At 43.0% G+C, this 19528-nt stretch overlaps 1 protein-coding gene across 1 annotated transcript in view; it reads right to left on the reverse strand.

The window, feature by feature from the left end:
- Positions 1–19322, reverse strand: part of CWH43 (cell wall biogenesis 43 C-terminal homolog) — a 55651-nt gene extending 36329 nt beyond the window's left edge. The window contains exons 1-6 of the mRNA XM_032592993.1: positions 19145–19322; positions 14782–14902; positions 14245–14399; positions 11526–11727; positions 6601–6689; positions 741–998 (exon numbers count right to left, since the gene is read on the reverse strand). Of these exons, the coding sequence (XP_032448884.1) occupies positions 741–998; positions 6601–6689; positions 11526–11727; positions 14245–14399; positions 14782–14902; positions 19145–19298 (979 nt within the window). The 5' untranslated portion in view covers positions 19299–19322. The remainder of the gene's footprint in view (positions 1–740; positions 999–6600; positions 6690–11525; positions 11728–14244; positions 14400–14781; positions 14903–19144) is intronic.
- Between the last annotated feature and the right edge of the window lie 206 nt (positions 19323–19528).

Genomic DNA, 19528 nt, shown 5'->3' on the forward strand with positions numbered 1-19528 from the left:
AACCGAATCCCTAACTGACATGTTTTGTCTCCTGAATTTTTCACAATTTTTATCCTGGAAGCATTTGACATGTTTTACTTAAACTAAAATGATAGGCAACATTTGATTTGTGGATGCCTGTATACATCAGTAATTTCATCACTGCCAGAAGGCAATTTTTGAAATACTCAACTGAGCTAAGTCTACGAAATTTTAATTGGGTGCATGGAAAATATTTATCCTATGATTTGGGAATTTATCATTTAGACTAAGATTCATATATATAAAATATATTTTATTGGTTAAAAATATGGTAAATAAAAATCACCAGTAAGACTTGGGAGAACCAGAAAAATCCCAATTTCTTTATATATTTATGAGCAGCACTCAAGTAGCAACATGAGCGTCATGATCATACTTTTCATAGCCTATCATGTAATACAACTGTTACATAGTACCTCTTTATACTTTACTAAGGATTAAACTTGGGTTTGTTTGTTTTTTTACAACTAATTTACCTAAAAGGCCTTTATAGTAATGAGTATTACTGAAACTCACTGATGAATTAAGAAATCTTTTAAGTAGTAATTTAGACATTCCTCCAGTTGTTTAATTTTTATCAAGAGAGTCTATTTTAATAATAATTAAAAAAAGACACAATTATCCTATTTAAAGTAGGTCACGTAAAGTGCTAAATCCTAGTCAGCCTGACGGGTATTTTCAAGCAGTTACTTTAATCCAGACCTTTCAAATATACTCACCCAAAAGCAAATCAGATCTTTCTCTAGCGTAGACACCTCCTGGAACAAACTTAAAAGCCGTGCACCATGCACAGAAAAGTATCTCCAGGAGATAAAATACCATGGCAATGGTCATGGCTTTCCCAGGGCCCGACCCTGAGCTAATAAGATGTCCAAGCACTTGAGGCCACATGGACGCTGTGAAGACAGCAAGCACACAGCCAGAAACGGCAGCTGCCCACGTGGGGAGGTAAAGAAGGCCCGCAGCTGAAGCTGCTCCTGTTTGTGACAGAGAAAGAAAAGAATCAGACAGGAAAAGCAGAAGAGTCTCTCCCATTTTCTTAAAAAAAAAAAAAAGGAATAATGGGCTTATAGGGTGACCAATTTATAGCTAGCTATTCAGAGCCAGAAGGGACCTCGAGGGCATCCTGGTCCAATTTCCAGACTGATGAGAAACTGAGGTCTAGCGAGGTTAACGTGATTTGCTCAAGGTCATGCGGCTAGTTACTTGCACAGGTGGAGGCAGAGTGTGAATCTAGTAAATCTCAGTGCTATTTCTTCCGGAAAGACAGGGGGAATGAAATGGCATTTTTAGCTTACTTGTGTTAAGACCCTAATAGCAAAACAAAACAAAACAAAACAAACTTCTAAAGAAGTGAAATTTTCTGTAATACCAAAATTGTGTCCATTTAATTTAACCAGCCGGATCCAGGACATTGGAAAACACATAAAGTCAGCGCAGCTTCTAGAACATTTTTGTTAAGGAATTTTCTTGAGGACTTTCCATCCACTTAAACGCTGCCCCTTGTCCTACAATATGTAAGTTGGCTTTCCCAAGCTCACATCCCCAAAAGATGTGACTGAGGGAGGATTGGTGGGCTTGCTGCTTTAGCAATGCTGCAGTCAGTTCATTCGTTACCCAATAGCCTGGTAGGTGTTGAAGTCTATGCCATCTGCCCAGTCCACAGCAGGCACTTAGTAAATGTTTGCTAGTTTGCTGAGCTAAACCTGAGAGTATAACGTTCGTCCCAATTCCTGGGAAATCAGTTCTGAAACAGCACATCAGGGTCTCGTGGCACCCCACTTTCAAGCCATCTGTGTAACACCTTTCTACAGAATATGACTTTTTATAGACAATTCAGTCAATTTTGTTAGAAGTGTGACCCACCCTTCAAGGATGTCTCCTGCAGGCTCCTCGCTGCTGGGGTGAGAACTGCAGAAAAGCAGTAAGGAACAGGAAGTGGTTCCAGCCAGCCTCTTGGTGCCCCGTGGTGCCCATCCATCAGGAAGTTCTACTTGTACCACGACAGGGCAGTGCCACATAACCGCCTATCCTCCCCACCCCTGCTTCAAGATCATCGCTAAGATCAACGTGAGGACCAGATTCCAGAGCCCTCTACAACCCACAGAGTTTAACCTCACAGTGAGACCTTAAAATACTTAGATTTCATAACGGCTATTTTCATAACAAAAATTTTTTTCATTTTGAAATAAATAAATGTAATGGCCAGTTACCGTAGAAATTTTAAAAATACAGAACTGTAAAGAAGCGAGTAAGAATTGCCTAAAAAAAAAAATAATAATAATAATTGTCTAAGACTGAGCTGATCACAGCCAGTACTCCTATGTATTTTCCCTTAAGTCTTGTTTTATGTACATATGAAAATATTTTTATACTAACGGAACCATACCACTTATTGAAGATTATATTCTTCTTTTTATGTAACATTATACCGAGAACATCTTCTCACATTATTAGTGTTTTTTTCTAAATCGTTTTTATGTATATATACCAACCACTAGATAAACACACCACAATACAAGCAACCATTTTCTTATTGTTGGCCATTTATGAAGCTTCTAATGCTGTGAGGAATATCTTTCTTTTGCTAATAATCTCTTACTACATCTCCACTCATTTCCTTAAAAGAGTCCTTTAAAAAGAGTCTTAAGGGGCACCTGGGTGGCGCAGTCGGTTAAGCATCCGACTTCAGCCAGGTCATGATCTCGTGGTCCGTGAGTTCGAGCCCCGCGTCAGGCTCTGGGCGGATGGCTCAGAGCCTGGAGCCTGTTTCCGATTCTGTGTCTCCCTCTCTCTCTGCCCCTCCCCCGTTCATGCTCTGTCTCTCTGTCCCAAAAATAAATAAACGTTGAAAAAAAAAATTTTTTTAAAAAAAAAGAGTCTTAAAAGTACAAGTACTGGGGTGCCTGGGTGGCTCAGTCGGTTAAGTGTCCGACTTCACCTCAGGTCATGATCTCACGGTTCACAAGTTCGAGCCCTGCATCAGGCTCTGTGCTGACAGCTCAGAGCCTGGACCCTGCTTCGAATTCTGTCTCTCTTGCGCGCTCTCTCTCTCTCTGTCCCTCCCCCACCCACTCATCCTCTGTCTCTCTCTCTCAAAAATAAACACTAAAAAAAATTTTTTTTTGAAGTATAAGTACTGTGTCAGGAGGTAAAAGCATTTTAAAGAATCATTAATTATGGGCAACTGCTTTTGTGAAAGGTTAAGAAACCTTGCTGGGGCACCTGGATGCTCAGTTAGTTGAGCATCTGACACCTGGTTTCAACTTAGGTCACGATCTCACAGTTCGTGAATTCGAGCCCTGCATCAGGCTTTGTGCTAACAGCACGGAACCTGCTTGGGTTTCTCTCTCTCCTTCTCTCTCTCTGCCCATCCCCTACTCCTCCCTCCCCCCTCCCCAAGTAAATAATAAATAAATAAACTGTAAAAAAAAAAAAAAAAGACTTGCCAGAAGTCTCACCTTTTGAACCCTGCAGAATTATTCCTTTCTAAAAATCTTTACCAAATTAATGAGAACAGTATCACATTTTGAGTTTCACTTTTCTAATGATTAGTGAGAGTGACTTTTTCCTGTTTACCAGCTTACAAAGGCTATTTTTTAAAATTTTTTTTTCAACGTTTATTTATTTTTGGGACAGAGAGAGACAGAGCATGAACGGGGGAGGGGCAGAGAGAGAGGGAGACACAGAATCGGAAACAGGCTCCAGGCTCTGGGCCATCAGCCCAGAGCCCGATGCGGGGCTCGAACTCACGGACCGCGAGATCGTGACCTGGCTGAAGTCGGACGCTTAACCGACTGCGCCACCCAGGCGCCCCACAAAGGCTATTTTTTAAAAACAATGATTCCTGAGTTGATATTCCAAATGAAAGACATTAGAATGACTTTGTTGTTTCTATAACAAAGAATTGTCTGGAAGGAAAGAAAACATCTTCTCAAATTCCCTTGACTATTACTGTTTTTATTTTTAATTTATATTTTTAAATAGGCTATATATATTTTTTTAACGTTTATTTATTTTTGAGACAGAGAGAGACAAAGTATGAATGGGGGAGGGTCAGAGAGAGGGAGACACAGAATCTGAAACAGGCTCCAGGCTCTGAGCTGTCAGCACAGAGCCCGACTCGGGGCTCGAACTCACAGACCGCGAGATCATGACCTGAGCTGAAGTCGGACGCTTAACTGACTGAGCCACCAGGAACCTCTATACCAGTGGTGGCATATGACCCACACTGTTGGTCACTTTGCCTTCTTCACTTACCTCTATACCTTAACTGTTTTGTGTTGGAGACTGAGTCCTTCCAAATAACGTCCTCCAAATCTTTACAACATCTAAGACACCAAGCAGAATTATTTTTTTAAGTTTATTTATTTACTTTAGAGAGAGAGAGAGAGAGAGAGAGAGAGCAATCAGGGGAGGGGCAGAGAGAGAGAAGAAGAGAGAGAGAATCTCAAGCAGGTTCTGCACTTCCAGCTCAGAGCCTGATGCAGGGCCCAAGGCCACGAACCATGAGATCATGACCTGAGCCGAAATCAAGAGTCGGACGCCTAACCGACTGGGCCACCCAGGTGCCACGACACCAAGCAGAATTAATAGTAACTGAATATTCCAGTACTATTTATAATAACTAACATGTTAGTTTTCAATAGATCAGATTTTTCATACAATAAAATTATAGGAACACTGTAAAATACACCGGGGTCCTATCAATACGTTTAGCACATCTGTTTTTTCTTTTAATAGAACTTTGATTTTAGTAATTTAATTGCCACCAAGATTTAAAGCCCATTAGAAGCTTCAAATCTGCTTGCCCCTGAGGTCTTTTAAACTCCTATTTAACACTTCAGAGAGACAGCAAAACTACGTTAGGTTTGACTCTACTTATCTCGGGAAATAAGTATAAGCATAACACTATAGGTTCACAGCTTTTCTGTCTTTTAACTGACAATGTATGTTTCTGGGGCCCCCGGTTTTCCATGTTTAAAATTAAGCTGCCAATTACCTACCCACTAAGCATTTTCCTTATATTCCATGAAAATAGGCATGACATCAGGGCTGAACAAACCTCCAATGTATTTCATGTTCTTTCCCCAACTGCATAGAGATTAAAAAGCTATATATGCTCATTGCAAACTCAGCATTTACAAAAGTATCTGGCCCTTTTCTTGAGGAATCTCATGAGGCATCTCTCTGATGAGAAGAAAGGTTACTCTTAAATTCTATTCATACTAACTTCCACAGACGCCATTGAGAATGCCTACCACAAAACACATGTGCAAGTAAAAAGGGCTCAACAGGACTACAACAGTTTGCTCATGCCGCTCCAGGACGACGAGGACCTGGCTAACTTCATTAAATGAGCCAATCTATTCAAATTACACATATGTCAGGGCGCCTGGGTGGCTTAGTCGGTTAAGCGTCCCACTTTGGCTCAGGTCAAGATCTCATAGTTTGCGGGTTCGAGCCTTGTGTCAGGCTCTGTGCTGGTAACTCAGAGCCTGGAGCCCGCTTCAGATTCTATGTCTCCCTCTCTCTCTGCCCCTTCCCTGCTCACACTCTGTCTCTGTCTCTGTCTCTCTCAAAAATAAATAAACATTAAAATATAGTTTTAAAAAAAAGAATTACACGTATGTCGCCATCCAAGAGTAATAGCACTTAGGATGTAAAGAAATTTCCTTATTACGTTAGTCGATCCACACCGTCTATTACCAATCCACAGTCTCGAACACACACAGGGCATCCAGTGAATCACCTGGTTAATGAATCACACTCTGAATCACCTGGTTAATGAACATGTAAGAGGGCATCTCTCTTCACAGAGACCAAGTTCACTGCTCTGTTACAGAGTGCGGAGTTTTTTATTGAACACTAAAACCAACTCTAACCATTTTCTGCCTTTTAAGGGGAAGGGAGAGGAGTGATGTAATTCAGGCATAGTAATAAAATAGTCAATCATAAAAATAAGTAGTTGCTCCTAACATATGATGGCTTCCATCAATATCCTGTAATCCTAACCAGTGTGACTGGGAGTGGAGGGTCCCAGCCTTGAATAAGCAAACGTGGACCCCAAAGGTAAGTCGAGAGGTGAGAAGCTCAGGAGGGCATTCCTGAAAACCAGAGAAGCAGGGAATCTTGGAGAGGGCAAGAGGTCTGGCAATGCGGTAATGTCTGACTTCCATCGCCTCAGACCTGCAGTAGAAACAGGGGCGCCTGGGTGGCTGGGTCGGCTAAGCCTCTGACTCTTGATTTCGGCTCAGGTCATGATCTCACAGTTCTTGAGTTTGAGCCCTAAGACGGGCTCTGTGCTGACAGCGCGGAGCCTGCTTGGGATTCTTTCTCTCTGCCCTTCCCCCCTCAGGCGCGCGCGCTGTCTCTCCCTCTCTCTCAAAATAAATAAATAAACTTAAAAAAAACTGCTACTGACACACATGCCTTGTTTGGGAGATGGGGGAGAGTATGTGAGCACTGTGAGGTGGCAGTATGGCCGCTATAGGAGGAGAGAGGTAATGAAGGAGGAGGAAGTAAATTGTCAACTGAGTGGAATGCCGGGCACAGACACGTACAGGTAAACCCACGTACCTGTGACCCACCAGAGTAAACTGGTACCAGGAAACCATGAACAAGCTGAGAGCATCAATCCGCTCGCCAAGCTCAGCAGAACTGCACCTCTGTAAGAGAATAATGTGCTGTAGGACATCTACCATCATTAATATTTTATTGTCCCAAATAGAAAATACATCTCCTACCTCTGGGTACATCCAAGAGATAATATGAGTGTGAAAAAACCCAGTGAGATAATGAGAGCTCATTGAAAACCAATATTATATCCAGTCAGAACACTGAGGGGTAGCCGGGTGGCTCAGTCGGTTAAGTGTCCAACCTCAGCCCAGGTCATGACCTCACCATTCCGGAGTTCGATTCCCCAGCCGGACTCTGTGCTGACAGCTCAGAGCCTGGAGCCTGCTTTGGATTCTGTGTCTCCCACTCTTTTACTGCCACTCCCCAGCTCAGGTGTGCACGCATGTGGGCACGTGCTCTCTCTCTTTCCCTCTCTCTCTCAAAAATAAATAAAACATTGGGGCACCTGGGTGGCTCATCCAACTTCGGCTCAGGTCATGGTCTCACTGCTTGTGAGTTTGAGCCCCACATCGGGGCTCTGTGCTGACAGCTCAGGGCCTGGAGTCTGCTTCAGATTCTGTGTCTCCCTCTCTCTCTCTGCTCCTCCCTCACTCCCACTCTGTCTCTCTCTGTCTCTCAAAAATAAATAAACATTAAAAATTTTTTAAATAAATAAATAAACATTAGAAATCAAGAAAAAAGAACACTGAAGTAATAGCAACTCAGACTTGAAATAAATGATATCTTCGATCTTTCACAGTCAACGTAAAACACAGCGATTGAGTATTCTCAGACTATTATAGCCCATATTGGCCATGTAACATGTGACATGTGACAACTCTGCCGAAGACAAAGAGAAAAATTCACTGGGAATCGTTTCTATTTAGTTTGCCTCTTTTTCCTTCCTCTGCCTCAAAACAGTCTGGGCCTTTCTGGGACTGCTGTCAACTGTATAAATAATCGACAGTTGTGTGAGTTTTAAAACAACCACAAACTGCTTCATTCTTTTGCTACTTGGGCAAAAACTTGCAGGAGGAGGAATCAAAAAATTTAACTCCACTTTAGGGGAATATCCAGAAGCAATAATAGCTACCACGTGGCACTCAATTAAATAGCTACAACATAAACTAAGCTAAAAAACACAGCACTTACTACCTCCCATGCACTGTTTTAAGACTTTTGCATCTTGGGGCGCCTGGGTGGCTCAGTCGGTTAAGCGTCCGACTTCAACTCAGGTCACGATCTCGCGGTCCGTGAGTTCGAGCCCCGCGTCAGGCTCTGGGCTGATGGCTCGGAGCCTGGAGCCTGTTTCCGATTCTGTGTCTCCCTCTCTCTCTGCCCCTCCCCCGTTCATGCTCTGTCTCAAGAATAAACGTTAAAAAAAAAAAAAAAGACTTTTGCATCTTATTAGGCTCTCAATCTTCCCAAGTCTCTAAGGTAAATGCTCTTATTATCCCCATTTTGCAGAGGCAGACACTGGGGGAAAGAGCACTTAAATAACCTGTCGGAGGTCATACACAGCAGCTCTGCTAGGACTCAGAAACCCAAAAAGGTCATCAGGCCCTGGAGTGAGGCTCTCGGCTACTATCCTGCCCACCCCCACTTCCAAGGTGAAGGATCACCCTGGGTCTACAGAAGACCAGATGTGAAAAAAGGCCGTGGAGGACACTGTTGATTTTTTTGTATCCCCAATTCAACGACAAATGTTTACGAGGACCTACTATGTGCATGCAGGCTGTGTTCTAGGGGCTTGGGATACATCCATGAACAAACATCCCTTTCCTCCCGAGGGCTCCCATTCCAGTGAGGGAGGAACAGACAGTAAACACAATTAATAAATAATTCAGGATACCAGAAGGCGGAAAGCACTAGTGGTAAGAGTCCCAAGGCCGGGAGCACTGGGGCGGGCTGATGGGAAACTGGAAGCATGAGGAAGACACAGTTTATCTAGCTTCCTCATTCTCTCAGGGTCTACCATCAGCACTGATCCTTCGGCTTCCCAATGTCCCGTTGGTACACTCTGGGCCCCTCCCTCACCCTTTTCCCATCCCTCACCTCTTTACCGCATCAACACTTACCTGGGATGCAATCTCTTATGGATTTTAGAAAGCGATTTCTACTATGATGGTCATGACTCATGAAAGCCTAATGCAACATTTCTCCAGCAGGGTTCTGAGAAACACTAATTTTATGAGATGTTAACAGGTGTTCCAAAAGAGGAATTCTACTTTTTTTTTTTTTTTTGGAGGGAGAAAGAGAGCATGCACAAGTTGGCGGGGGGGGGGGGGAGCAGAGGGAGAGAGACAGGGAGAGAGAATCTCAAGCAGGCTCCACGCTCAGCGGAGCTTAGGAGCCCTATGTGGGGCCCCACCTCACGATGGTAAACTCATGACCTGAGCCAAAATCGAGAGTCGGATGTTTAACCAACTGAGCCAACCAGGCGCCCGGGAATTCTATTTTCAAATAAGTTTGAGAAACTCCCAGGAGGTCTCTCGTCTGTGGATGTGCATTGTGAATCACAAAGATAGGAATATGAAGTGCAGATTTAGGAGACGTTGCCTTTTTCTCTCAGGGTATCTATCAACATCTCAAGACACCAGTGTCCCACAGAACACAGTTAGGGAAATGCTGGTCCCATGAGCTACATCTCCATCTTCAATGCCTCCCTCCAACAGACAGAATTACAACACGTCTACCAAAAAAGCCCCTCATTTTACAGGTGAGAAAAACAAAGCCAGGGACACGACGTGACTCGTCCACAGTCGAATGATGAGTTACTGTTGGCTGAGCAGGACTCCAGCCCTCAAGCCTGGCCTCGGGGTCCTGGCCCAATTCTCCTTCTGCTGTTCCATATAACTGATGCCTATTTTTAAAGGGAATTTTCGAAACAAAGCTTTGATGCATGGGAAGAAACCCCTCCCCTTCTCTTCCTTTGTGCCTTTCTTCCTTCTTTCCCTTCCTCCCAAATATGCGAAGGCATCCAGGATCAAAAGATACAAACTGTGAATGAGCTAACATATGGAAACTTCCTAGCTCCATGCCTGACAGAGTTAAATCATAAATAGTAGTTCTTTTTCCCATTCCCTGCCCTCAAGTTGCTTACTGTCTAGCAGGAAGATCTAAAATAACTGTAATGGTCTTTTTAAAATTTTTTTTATTAATGTTTTTATTTATTTTTGAAGGAGAGAGAGAGAGAGACAGAGCATGAATGGGGGAGGAACAGAGAGAGGGAGACACAGAATTTGAAGCAGGCTCCAGGCTCCAGGCTCTAAGCTGTCAGCACAGAGCCCGATGTAGGGCTTGAGCCCACGAACTGTGAGATTATGACCTGAGCCGAAGTCAGACGCTTAACTAACTGGCTGAGCCACCCAAGCACCCCTAACTGTAATGTTTTCTAAAATTGCAATACAGAATAATAATAAAAGACAGAAGAGGGTAAGGGTGGAATTTAAGGTAGTATGTAGCATAAAGGAACCCTTGGGATAATCAGAGAAGACTTCACAGAGTAGATGCTTGAGCTGGGGGTTTAGAGGGGTGAGTAAGAGCTTGCCAGGACACCAAGGCATAGAAGGCAGCCAGACAGAGGGAAGAGCACATACTTGCAGACAAAGGCCTGGAACAGTCCAGCACTTCTAGGGAACTGGAAGTGATTTCAGCCCAGATGAAGCATGGGGATAAGGTAGGAAGTGTCTGTAAAAGTAAGAGGGGTGGGGGAACAGATCCTGTCTCACATGACCTCGTATGGAAACACCACTTAAAGGTTCTAAGCCAGGGAGTGATGGAGTTAGATGTGCATTTCTGGAGAGTTCACTGGGGGCGGGGCTAGTGGGGGCAGTGCAGAGAAGGCCACACTGAAGAGAGGCCATGAAGAGGCAAGAGAGGAAGCCTAGATGAAAGATGGTGAGGGCTCCACTGAGGCAGATAGGGTGGGGATCGCAGGGGAAGGGATAGATCTGAGAGAAGTAGTAGAATTGACTAGACTTAATGCCAAATAGACACAGAAAATGAGAAAGACACAGTTGTAGGAGGACTCCTGGATTCTGGCTCGGATGACGGAGTGATAGCTAAGAAGGGTGAAGCAAGGCATGGAGGAAGACAAACGTGTTTGGGGACTGGGAACTTCTGAGTCCAGACCTGGACACCTGGGGGTATGCTCTCATGTCTGCTGGGGAAGGATCCACCAGGCATTTGCCAAATGTGGGAACCTCCACACTGTAAGAGCAAACAGTTATCTGAGGCAGATGTTTTAAAGGTTCCTCCAATCTTTGTACATGAAAGGCTGGGCCTGAACACAGGAGAAAAGACGTATCCCAAAGATTAGAGACAGGGTTAATGAGGACCAGGCATATGCTGGTTCCAATACTTAATCTCAAGACTGCTGACTCCCTGGGTGCCCCATGGTTGGAGCAAGTCCCAAAATATCACAGGATGCAGAGATCTCTCTGGGCGTCCCTCCTTCGCAGAGAATAGAGATCGATGCCCAGGCTGCCAACCTGTTTTCTCTCATCAGGGCACCGTGGTCTCGTCCCATCAAATGCCCATAACTGTAAGGAGGGGTCTGAAGGAAATGGCAGCAGCATGTCTTCTCTGCCCCTGAGAATGCTCCCCCATGTGGAAACTTCCTCAGCACACCCAAGCAGGAGCTTCCAAAACCTTACTTGACCGGGCACAACCTTCAGCCCTCCATCATCTGCTTTCTAGCAACTCTTCAGCACAGGGCAAACACCCTCCACAGTACGCAGTAATGTCATGCAACATTGTTGCTATCTAGGGAAAGTGGAATATGAAATACCTGGCTGGCGCAGATCTAGCTGCTCAACAAAAGAAGTATTTCTTCCTTCAACTTTAACAGCCAATTCCTTGATGGCTTCCAAACTGACACTCACCCAAATGGGTTAGGATCTGGCCCTGGATGGGGGTGCCCACTCACGGCCCATCTGGAAACAAGCGAGACCTCTCCAAAAATCCAGTGGGTGAGGAACACGAGACTGCCAAAGGCAGCTCCTGCCAGGCACCAGGTAGGTCTGGAGGCCACGCCCTTGACTGCCACTCCAGTATTTTTCCCCTCTGGCTTACTGCAGTCGCCATCTAGGATAAAAAATGGGAAATGGTCAATTACATGAAAATGTACCCTCTATATTTCACAGACTTGTAGCAAGCAAGAAATGGTACCTGGCTTCAAGGAGCTTATTTTAGAAGGGAAGATGTGGCACTGTAATACAAAGTGGAACATGCTGAGAGCTAGTTGGTGTGAGAGATGATTTCAGGCAGGCTAGATCAGGAATGCTTTGGGGAGAACCAAGCATTTTGGGATTTCACAAGGGAAAATGCAGCGAGTTCTTTACTTCATGTGAAGTTAACAGTATGAGCAAAAACATATACAGGAAGGGGCACCTGGGTGGCTCAGTCGGTTAAGCGGCCTACGTCAGCTCAGGTCATGATCTTGCGGTCCGTGAGTTCGAGCCCCGCGTCGGGCTCTGTGCTGACAGCTCAGAGCCTGGAGCCTGTTTCAGATTCTGTGTCTCCCTCTCTCTGACCCTCCCCTGTTCATGCTCTGTCTCTCTCTGTCTCAAAAATAAATAAACGTTAAAAAAAATTAAAATATATATATATATATATATATATATATATATATATATACATACATACAGGAAAAGTGACTAGTATGTTCAGGGAACAGATGCAGTCCTACTTGAGTGGAACATATTCAGGACACCAGGCCATGTCCCCGCCTTCCCCCCACCCCCAAAGAGGGCTCTCATCTACCCCACTGTGCACCCAGGGTAATGTCGTACACTTACTGAGCAGTTCCTGAGTTTCAGGTCTCTTCCTAGCCTTTGATAGGAACTCATTCAATCCTGGCAACAACTTTACAAGGTAACCTCTGTTACTAGACCCATTTAGTAGATCCAAAAACTGAGGCCCAGAAAGAACAAGTCACTTGTCCAAGATCATACAGCTGGTAAAGAGAGCTTAGGCAGACCAACTCCACCACCTGTGTCCCTAACTATTCCCTACTTCCCAGGGCTGTTTCACCAAGAGGTCTCATTTCACTGCATCAATGACTTCACACACAAAAAGTTAACAACCGGAGAAAATGCTGGCAGGAGAATGTCTTTGTAAGAACAGACAGCCTGCTGGACAGATGACCCGTGCTACTGGGAAGCTCTCTGCAGGACAGAAGAAAGTCTTAGGGTCTGTTTCATGAGGAGGAGGAGAGCCATTCTGCCAATAAAGGAGTCAGAGGGAGAGAAGCAGAGCTGTGAGCCACAGGGATGATGGGAAGGGTGGTGAAGACAAAGGAGGCCAGGGCCTGGAGACCGAGCAGTCTTTGGGTGGGGAAGAGGGAGACCTAAACTGAATTTGCGGAGCACCGCTGCTGTGGACTCTGGTCGGGGACCCCTCTCCCAGGACCCAGCAAATCTTCACGAAAACTACAAAATTGCCTGGTGTGATCTGATATTCTGGGGAAACTGATGAGGAGTCTGGGGTTTTGTAAATGAGGTACGGGGCAAAAACAGGAAGGGACCAACAACTGGGTCACATAAATTAAAACAGAGGCGAGAAAAAAGAAAACTCAAGTCAGGAAATGTAAATGATACCCTGAAGTTCAGATCCTTATCAGCCTGTACCTGTGAAATTTGCTGCCTGAGTTTCCACCTTTCAATGTTAGTGTTTTATGAAACATAAAGCATATATTAGGGCACCAGACTGAGTTCTAAATGTTCTAATAGTAATGTCACTTGACCAATATCCTTGAATGATGTTCCCTTGTTCTCACTGTCCCTGTTTCATGCCAAAATTGGGGCGAGAGGCGGATTATACAAGCACTTTGTTCATGCTGAGCCAAAACCCTCTAAACTTCCATTAATCTGTGAGATTTCTCCTTGTATTGACAAAAGAACAGTGACTCACTGAGACTCACACAAAAAGCCAGGTGCAAGTTAACCAGAATCTAGTAACACTTCTCCCTTCTTTTCAGAAGGATCTCAAGTTAGCATATGGAATAAATATGCAAGCTGGGGATGTGTATGTCTCTGAGAAAGTCAGCTCCAAAGAGAGACAGGTGATTTGGTATAATCATGCAAGATTATATGCAAGATTTCCTTTCTTTTTCAACCTTCAGACTTGGAGCTTAAACATCTTCAGACTCCCAGAAAAGAAAAAAAGAAACAAAAAACAAAAAATCCAGATAGTTCCCAGAGCCCTTGCTCATGAATAACTTCTCACAGTGTTAGAGATATACGGGGGTCAGTGTGGAGGAAGAGAAACGAAGGGTCTCATCCCTCAGCCCCATCCAGAGGGAGAGGGGAGAAAGACAAACTGAAAGCCAGCTGGGAGTCTCAAGCCTGGTTTACTCTCCCACTCCACACTGATACAAGCCAGAAATGGCTTATTAGTTTCATCCTCGGTTCTGGCAAGGAAAAGGTGCCTTCTGCCTAGATAATAATCCACTGGCTGTGCTGGTTACTCTTTCAGAGGGAGCAAAAAATTGAAACAGAGGCAAAATGCAGAAAGACTTCTTATCTTTTCAAGATGTGTTCCATTCAGATAAGTAAACTATGCAAGAGCGCAGATCCCTAAATAAATTGGGCGTACGCTTACCTGTGTAAATGCGATCAAGTGTGGCTATGGTACTTAATGTCAGTATCACTCTGTTGGACATCTGATAACTCCAGATTGGATTTAGTGAAGTGTACCATATGCGGAGAACAAGAAGAAGAATCTGTCCTAAGATGAATCCCCAGATTCTGAGGTACCTGTAAGAACAAAAGTATTTTTAATAACTTTTTATGTGCTTTCAATGTACCATGGTCAGAGTGAATTTCATAGTTTCATAGAATGAGTCTATAAAGTAGCCCTGTTGGTAATTTGCAGTAATGAACATGCCTTCATCTTCAGCCTTTATAAAGCCCATTACATAGGCAACTTGTTGCAATTTCCTAATTCTCAAAACATCGTGGAGACTGATGGCAAGTATTCGCATTCCGATTTTGTGAAAAGGGGGAAAAAGTGAGACTTCTAGAGGCTGTATGCAAAGTAAATACTACCACTTAAATTCCTGGTCCCAACTGTCCCTTTGGTAAATGATCACACTTGTTTAAGATACGAACCTTTGTCAATGGATATAAGATACCATACCTTTGTAAGCCACTTCCTGTCCACCATGTCACGGCTTGTACTATCAACGAGGAAGACACTCCAAGGGCAAGGACCACTAGCCGAACTCTGGCATTTGGAGCCTGGAAGGAGGCGATGCTGCCTACAAACAAATTAAGGAGAGCTAAACATTTCCGGCAATCATGCATTGGAACACAATGATCTGCATTCGATAACTGTTGCATCTGACACCATCTCTACACCCAGACAGATAAATATGGACTTGTGTGTATAAATTAAACAATTTTTAATTTTTTGTGATGTCATTCTTAACAATACGTTCACTACGTTCAAGTGTACAATTCAATGGTTTCTAATATATTCACAAAGTTGTGCAACTATTACCACTAATTCCAGAATATTTTCACACCCCAAAAAGAAACTCCCTTTTCCTCCTCCCTACTGCCCCAACCCCTGGCAATCACTAATCTACTTCCTGTCGTATAGATTTTTCCCATTCTGGGCATCTCATATCAGTGGACTCCTATAATAGGTAGCCTTCTGTGACTGGCTTCTTCCACTTAATCAGAATATTTTCAAGGCTTATCCATATTATAGCATGTATGAGTACTTCGTTCCTTTTTATGGCTGAATCATATCCACTGCATGGATATACTGCATTTCATTCATTCATCAGTGATGGGCATTTGGGTTGTTTCCATTCTTTGGCTACTAAGGATAATGCTGCTAGGGGTGCCTGGGTGGCTCAGTCGGTTAAGTGTCCGACTTCGGCTCAGGTCGTGGTCTCACAGTTCGTGAGTTCAAGCCCCACGTCAGGCTCTGTGCTGACAGCTCAGAGCCTGGAGCCTGCTTTGGATTCCGTGTCTCCCTCTTTCTCTGCCCCTTCCCTGCTTGCATGCATGCGTGCTCTCTCTCTCTCTCTCAAAAATAAATGAACACTATTTTTTTTAAATCAGGATGCAGAAAAAACATTGACAATTATTAATTTTATCATTCATTTATAAATATATAAATCATACACTGGAAGCACCTGGGTGGCTCAGTCAGTTAAGCAACTTCAGCGTAGTTCATGATCTCGCAGTTCATGAGTTCGAGCCCTGCATCGGGCTCTGTGCTGACAGCTCAGAGCCTGGAGCCTGCTTCAGATTCTGTGTCTCCTTCTCTCTGCCCCTCCCCTGCTCACACACTCTCTCTCTCTCTCTTTCAAAAATAAATAAACATTTGTATTTTTTTTTTGAAAAAAGAATAATACTGCTATAAACATTTGTGTACAAACAAGGTCTTATATGAACATAGGTTTTCATTTTCCCCAGGTATATACTGAGAAGTGGAATAGTTAGGTCATATGAGAACTCTGCTTAACGTTTCAAGGAACTGCCAAACTGATTTCAAAAGCAGCTGCACCATTTTATATTCCTACCAGTCATGTGTGAGGGTTCAAGTTCTCCATATTCTTGCCAACACTCATCACTACCTATCTTTTTGATTAGAGCCATCCTAGTGGGTCAAAATTTATCAGGCAAAAAAAACCTAAACCAATTGGAATATGAACTAGTTTGTAGTTAAGTACATAGTAATTAACCCAAAACGTCTGAGGTGCCAGATGAGGTGATAGCATGTAACACCCAGATCTTCTCTGTCGTTATATAAGGATTCCTTAGGACTTTGTCTTTAAAGACAAAGTTGTTTCATTTCCTTAGCAGCATCTGAAGGGAGTTTTAAGGTAAACCACGGCTTACAGCAGCCTCTGTCTAGCATCAGCAGAGCTCAGTGACTACCCAGAAGAGGATCTGGCCAAAACAGTCTCTTCATCCTCAAACTCGACATCACTTTCCTACCTACTCCATTTTCTCAAATTGAACTCCACCTCAACTCAAGTGATGGATCGGCAGAGAGGAAGGAGGTGAAATGGGAACAACAGGAAGCTTCCCAAATACCATACACACCCCAAACTTATTAATATCAACATCCCTTACAGCCACCAGAAGTTACTGGGCCAGAAGTGGATTTAAACAATCAAAAAACCACCCCAGTAACTCTCAGTCAATAGCTCTGTAGATAAGGCTTGACACAGGCAGCATTGAGCAAAGGCAACAAAGAAGTGCCACTGATGAGACCACTCCCATAAAGCCAACCAAGGAGCGTGACGAGAAAATGAAACCTGCAACACTCAGGCCACAGTAATTCCTAGGAGGGTACTGTAAGCCGAAGGCAGTGTAGCTCGGCCACTATACCCTCAACTCAGGGTAGAACGCCTCATTTCTATTATTTCTGGAGCTGACATTTTCACATTTGATTGGTCTTTCCATTTCTCTGGACGTCGTCTGCATAAAGGGTGCATTTTTCAGTGGTCTTTACCACTATCCTTTCGGAGCCCAAGATCTTGAGAAGCCGAGTCCTCCACCCTTGTGGGTATCCACAGAACTCACTGCCCTAACCTCATTCTGCCTTCTTCGAGGACTGGCCCACAGAAAAGCAGAAGGCAATTTCATAGTAATTCCTGTCACTGTTTCTGAAAAAAAGTCAAATGACTGTATCCAGAGAGAAGAAATATATGCCACTTGGAAAACTCCAGAGAAACCAACTGCACTGCATTGTAACAGAAGAGTAAGACATCTGGAGTTTTCAGCTACAGATTCAACCAGATCACAGTCTGGTGTTTTTGTTTTCTAAACCTTTTCCTCCATGACCCCACCCTCTTACTTTTTTACTCCCAGTACTTCTTCAAGGTCTCTCAATATTTATTTATATTAATAATCTCAATTCCTTGGGACAGTAAGTGTACATTCAAAATTTTTAATTGATAATTGCTAATGGCGACATAACATACTCAAATTCAGAATCTAAAAGATACCAAAGGTATGTATTGCAAAGCTTCCCTTTTATGTCTGTGTCTAGATACCATTTCCAAGTAACTAAAATGCTATCGGGATTTTGTGTTGTTTTTTTTAAATCCTTCTAGGGCCATTTAATGCATTAAAAACTAAATATATTTCCATCTAAACCTTCTTACACATATGTTAGTATTCTGCACACACTGTTTAGTGATTCCTTTTTTTCACTTAATAATATATTTAAAGACTATTCCATTCCTTACATAATGTTCTCGTTCTTTTATATAGCTGCCCAGTATTCTACAGTGTTCCAATTTTCAAAGCCATAATTTACTTAACCAATCCCATATATAGGATATGTAGGTTATTTCCAACCTTGCTATTACAAATATTGCTATAATGATTAACAACCTTATAGTTTTACCATTTTTAAAAAAAAAATTTTTTTTAATGTTTATTTATTTTTGAGACAGGGAGAGACAGAGCATGAACGGGGGAGGGGCAGAGAGAGAGGGAGACACAGAATCGGAAGCAGGCTCCAGGCTCTGAGCCATCAGCCCAGAGCCCGACGCAGGGCTTGAACTCGTCAACCACGAGATCACGGCCTGAGCTGAAGTAGGACGCTTAACTGACTGAGCCACCCAGGTGCCCCTAGTTTTACCATTTTAAGCCATATGTAAGTATATCTGTAGGGTATATTTCTAGAAATGGAATTGCTGAGCAAAAGGGTATATATGCATTTGTAATTTTGATAAATGCTGATAAATTATCGTCTGCAGAACTTGTGCCAATTTACATCCCCACCAGCAATGTCTGAGTGCCCGCTTTCCCATCCTTACAATACAGTGTTACCCGACTTTGTTCTTTGGCAATCCAGCATATGAAGCTACATACAAATATGTGTGTGTGTGTGTGTGTGTGTGTGTGTGTGTGTGTGTGTGTAAGTTGTATTCTACACATTTTAATTTTAAAAAACATATTTAAAAAATTACATTTTTTCCCAGTAAACTGATCATATCCTTTGCTCTGTTATCTATCGAATTGTTGTTCCTTTTTATTATTGATTTGTAAAAACTCCATGTTAGTGATATTAGCCCTTTGACAAAAGAGTTACAAATATCTTTCCTAATTTGTTTGACTCTGTTTACTATAGTGTTCATTGGGCATAATTTTCCTACTTTCATGAAGTATCATTCAACAATTTTTAATGGTTTCTGAGTTTTCTGTCATAGTTGGAAAAAAAGTACACAAAATTTTCAAGAGTTGACCTGTTCTCCCTCTTGATTTCAGTGATTTTTTTAGGCTTTTCCGATCTGACAGAAAAGTTAGAAATGTTAAAGACATTGGCTCTTGGTCTAGTCTTCCAGTTCTAGTAAAACTCTTTAAGACAGTAGTAAGAGAAAGAGTGATCTTTGTTTTTCATTTAATCATTTAGCATACAAAGAACAGTGTACATATTTTCACTTGATTTTGAAAAAAAAAAAAAACAACAAAAAACAAAAAACAAACACACACGCACAACACCTCCAAGAAGCACGTTTAAATCTTACCAATAGTAATTATCCGCAACAGGATTAGCATCCACTTCTTGTTAGCCAATTTCCAGAAAGGAGTAAGTGTTAGGAATATTGGAGAAAGAAACACTATGCCAAAACCTTCAAGCCCAGTGAGTTCTAGAGTTTGCAGGGGAAAGTAATAAATCATCGGTCCCAGGCCATGGCAGAGAGACCAAGAAACATACCCTAGGGAAAAAAAAAAATGAGTAAGGAGAATGTGTAAATGTGACTTTGTTTCAAACACTAGCCCTGCCCCTCCACTGTAAGGGCTCCGGCTGACCGCCCTCCTTCACGATTCTGACCCTAACTGGGTTCCTGTACAGAATTAATTCCTCCCCTTCCTCGGACAAGAAAAGAATGTCCCAGGATGAAAATGGC

Source organism: Lynx canadensis, chromosome B1 (assembly GCF_007474595.2).
Source record: "Lynx canadensis isolate LIC74 chromosome B1, mLynCan4.pri.v2, whole genome shotgun sequence".
NCBI classification, from domain to species: domain Eukaryota; kingdom Metazoa; phylum Chordata; class Mammalia; order Carnivora; family Felidae; genus Lynx; species Lynx canadensis.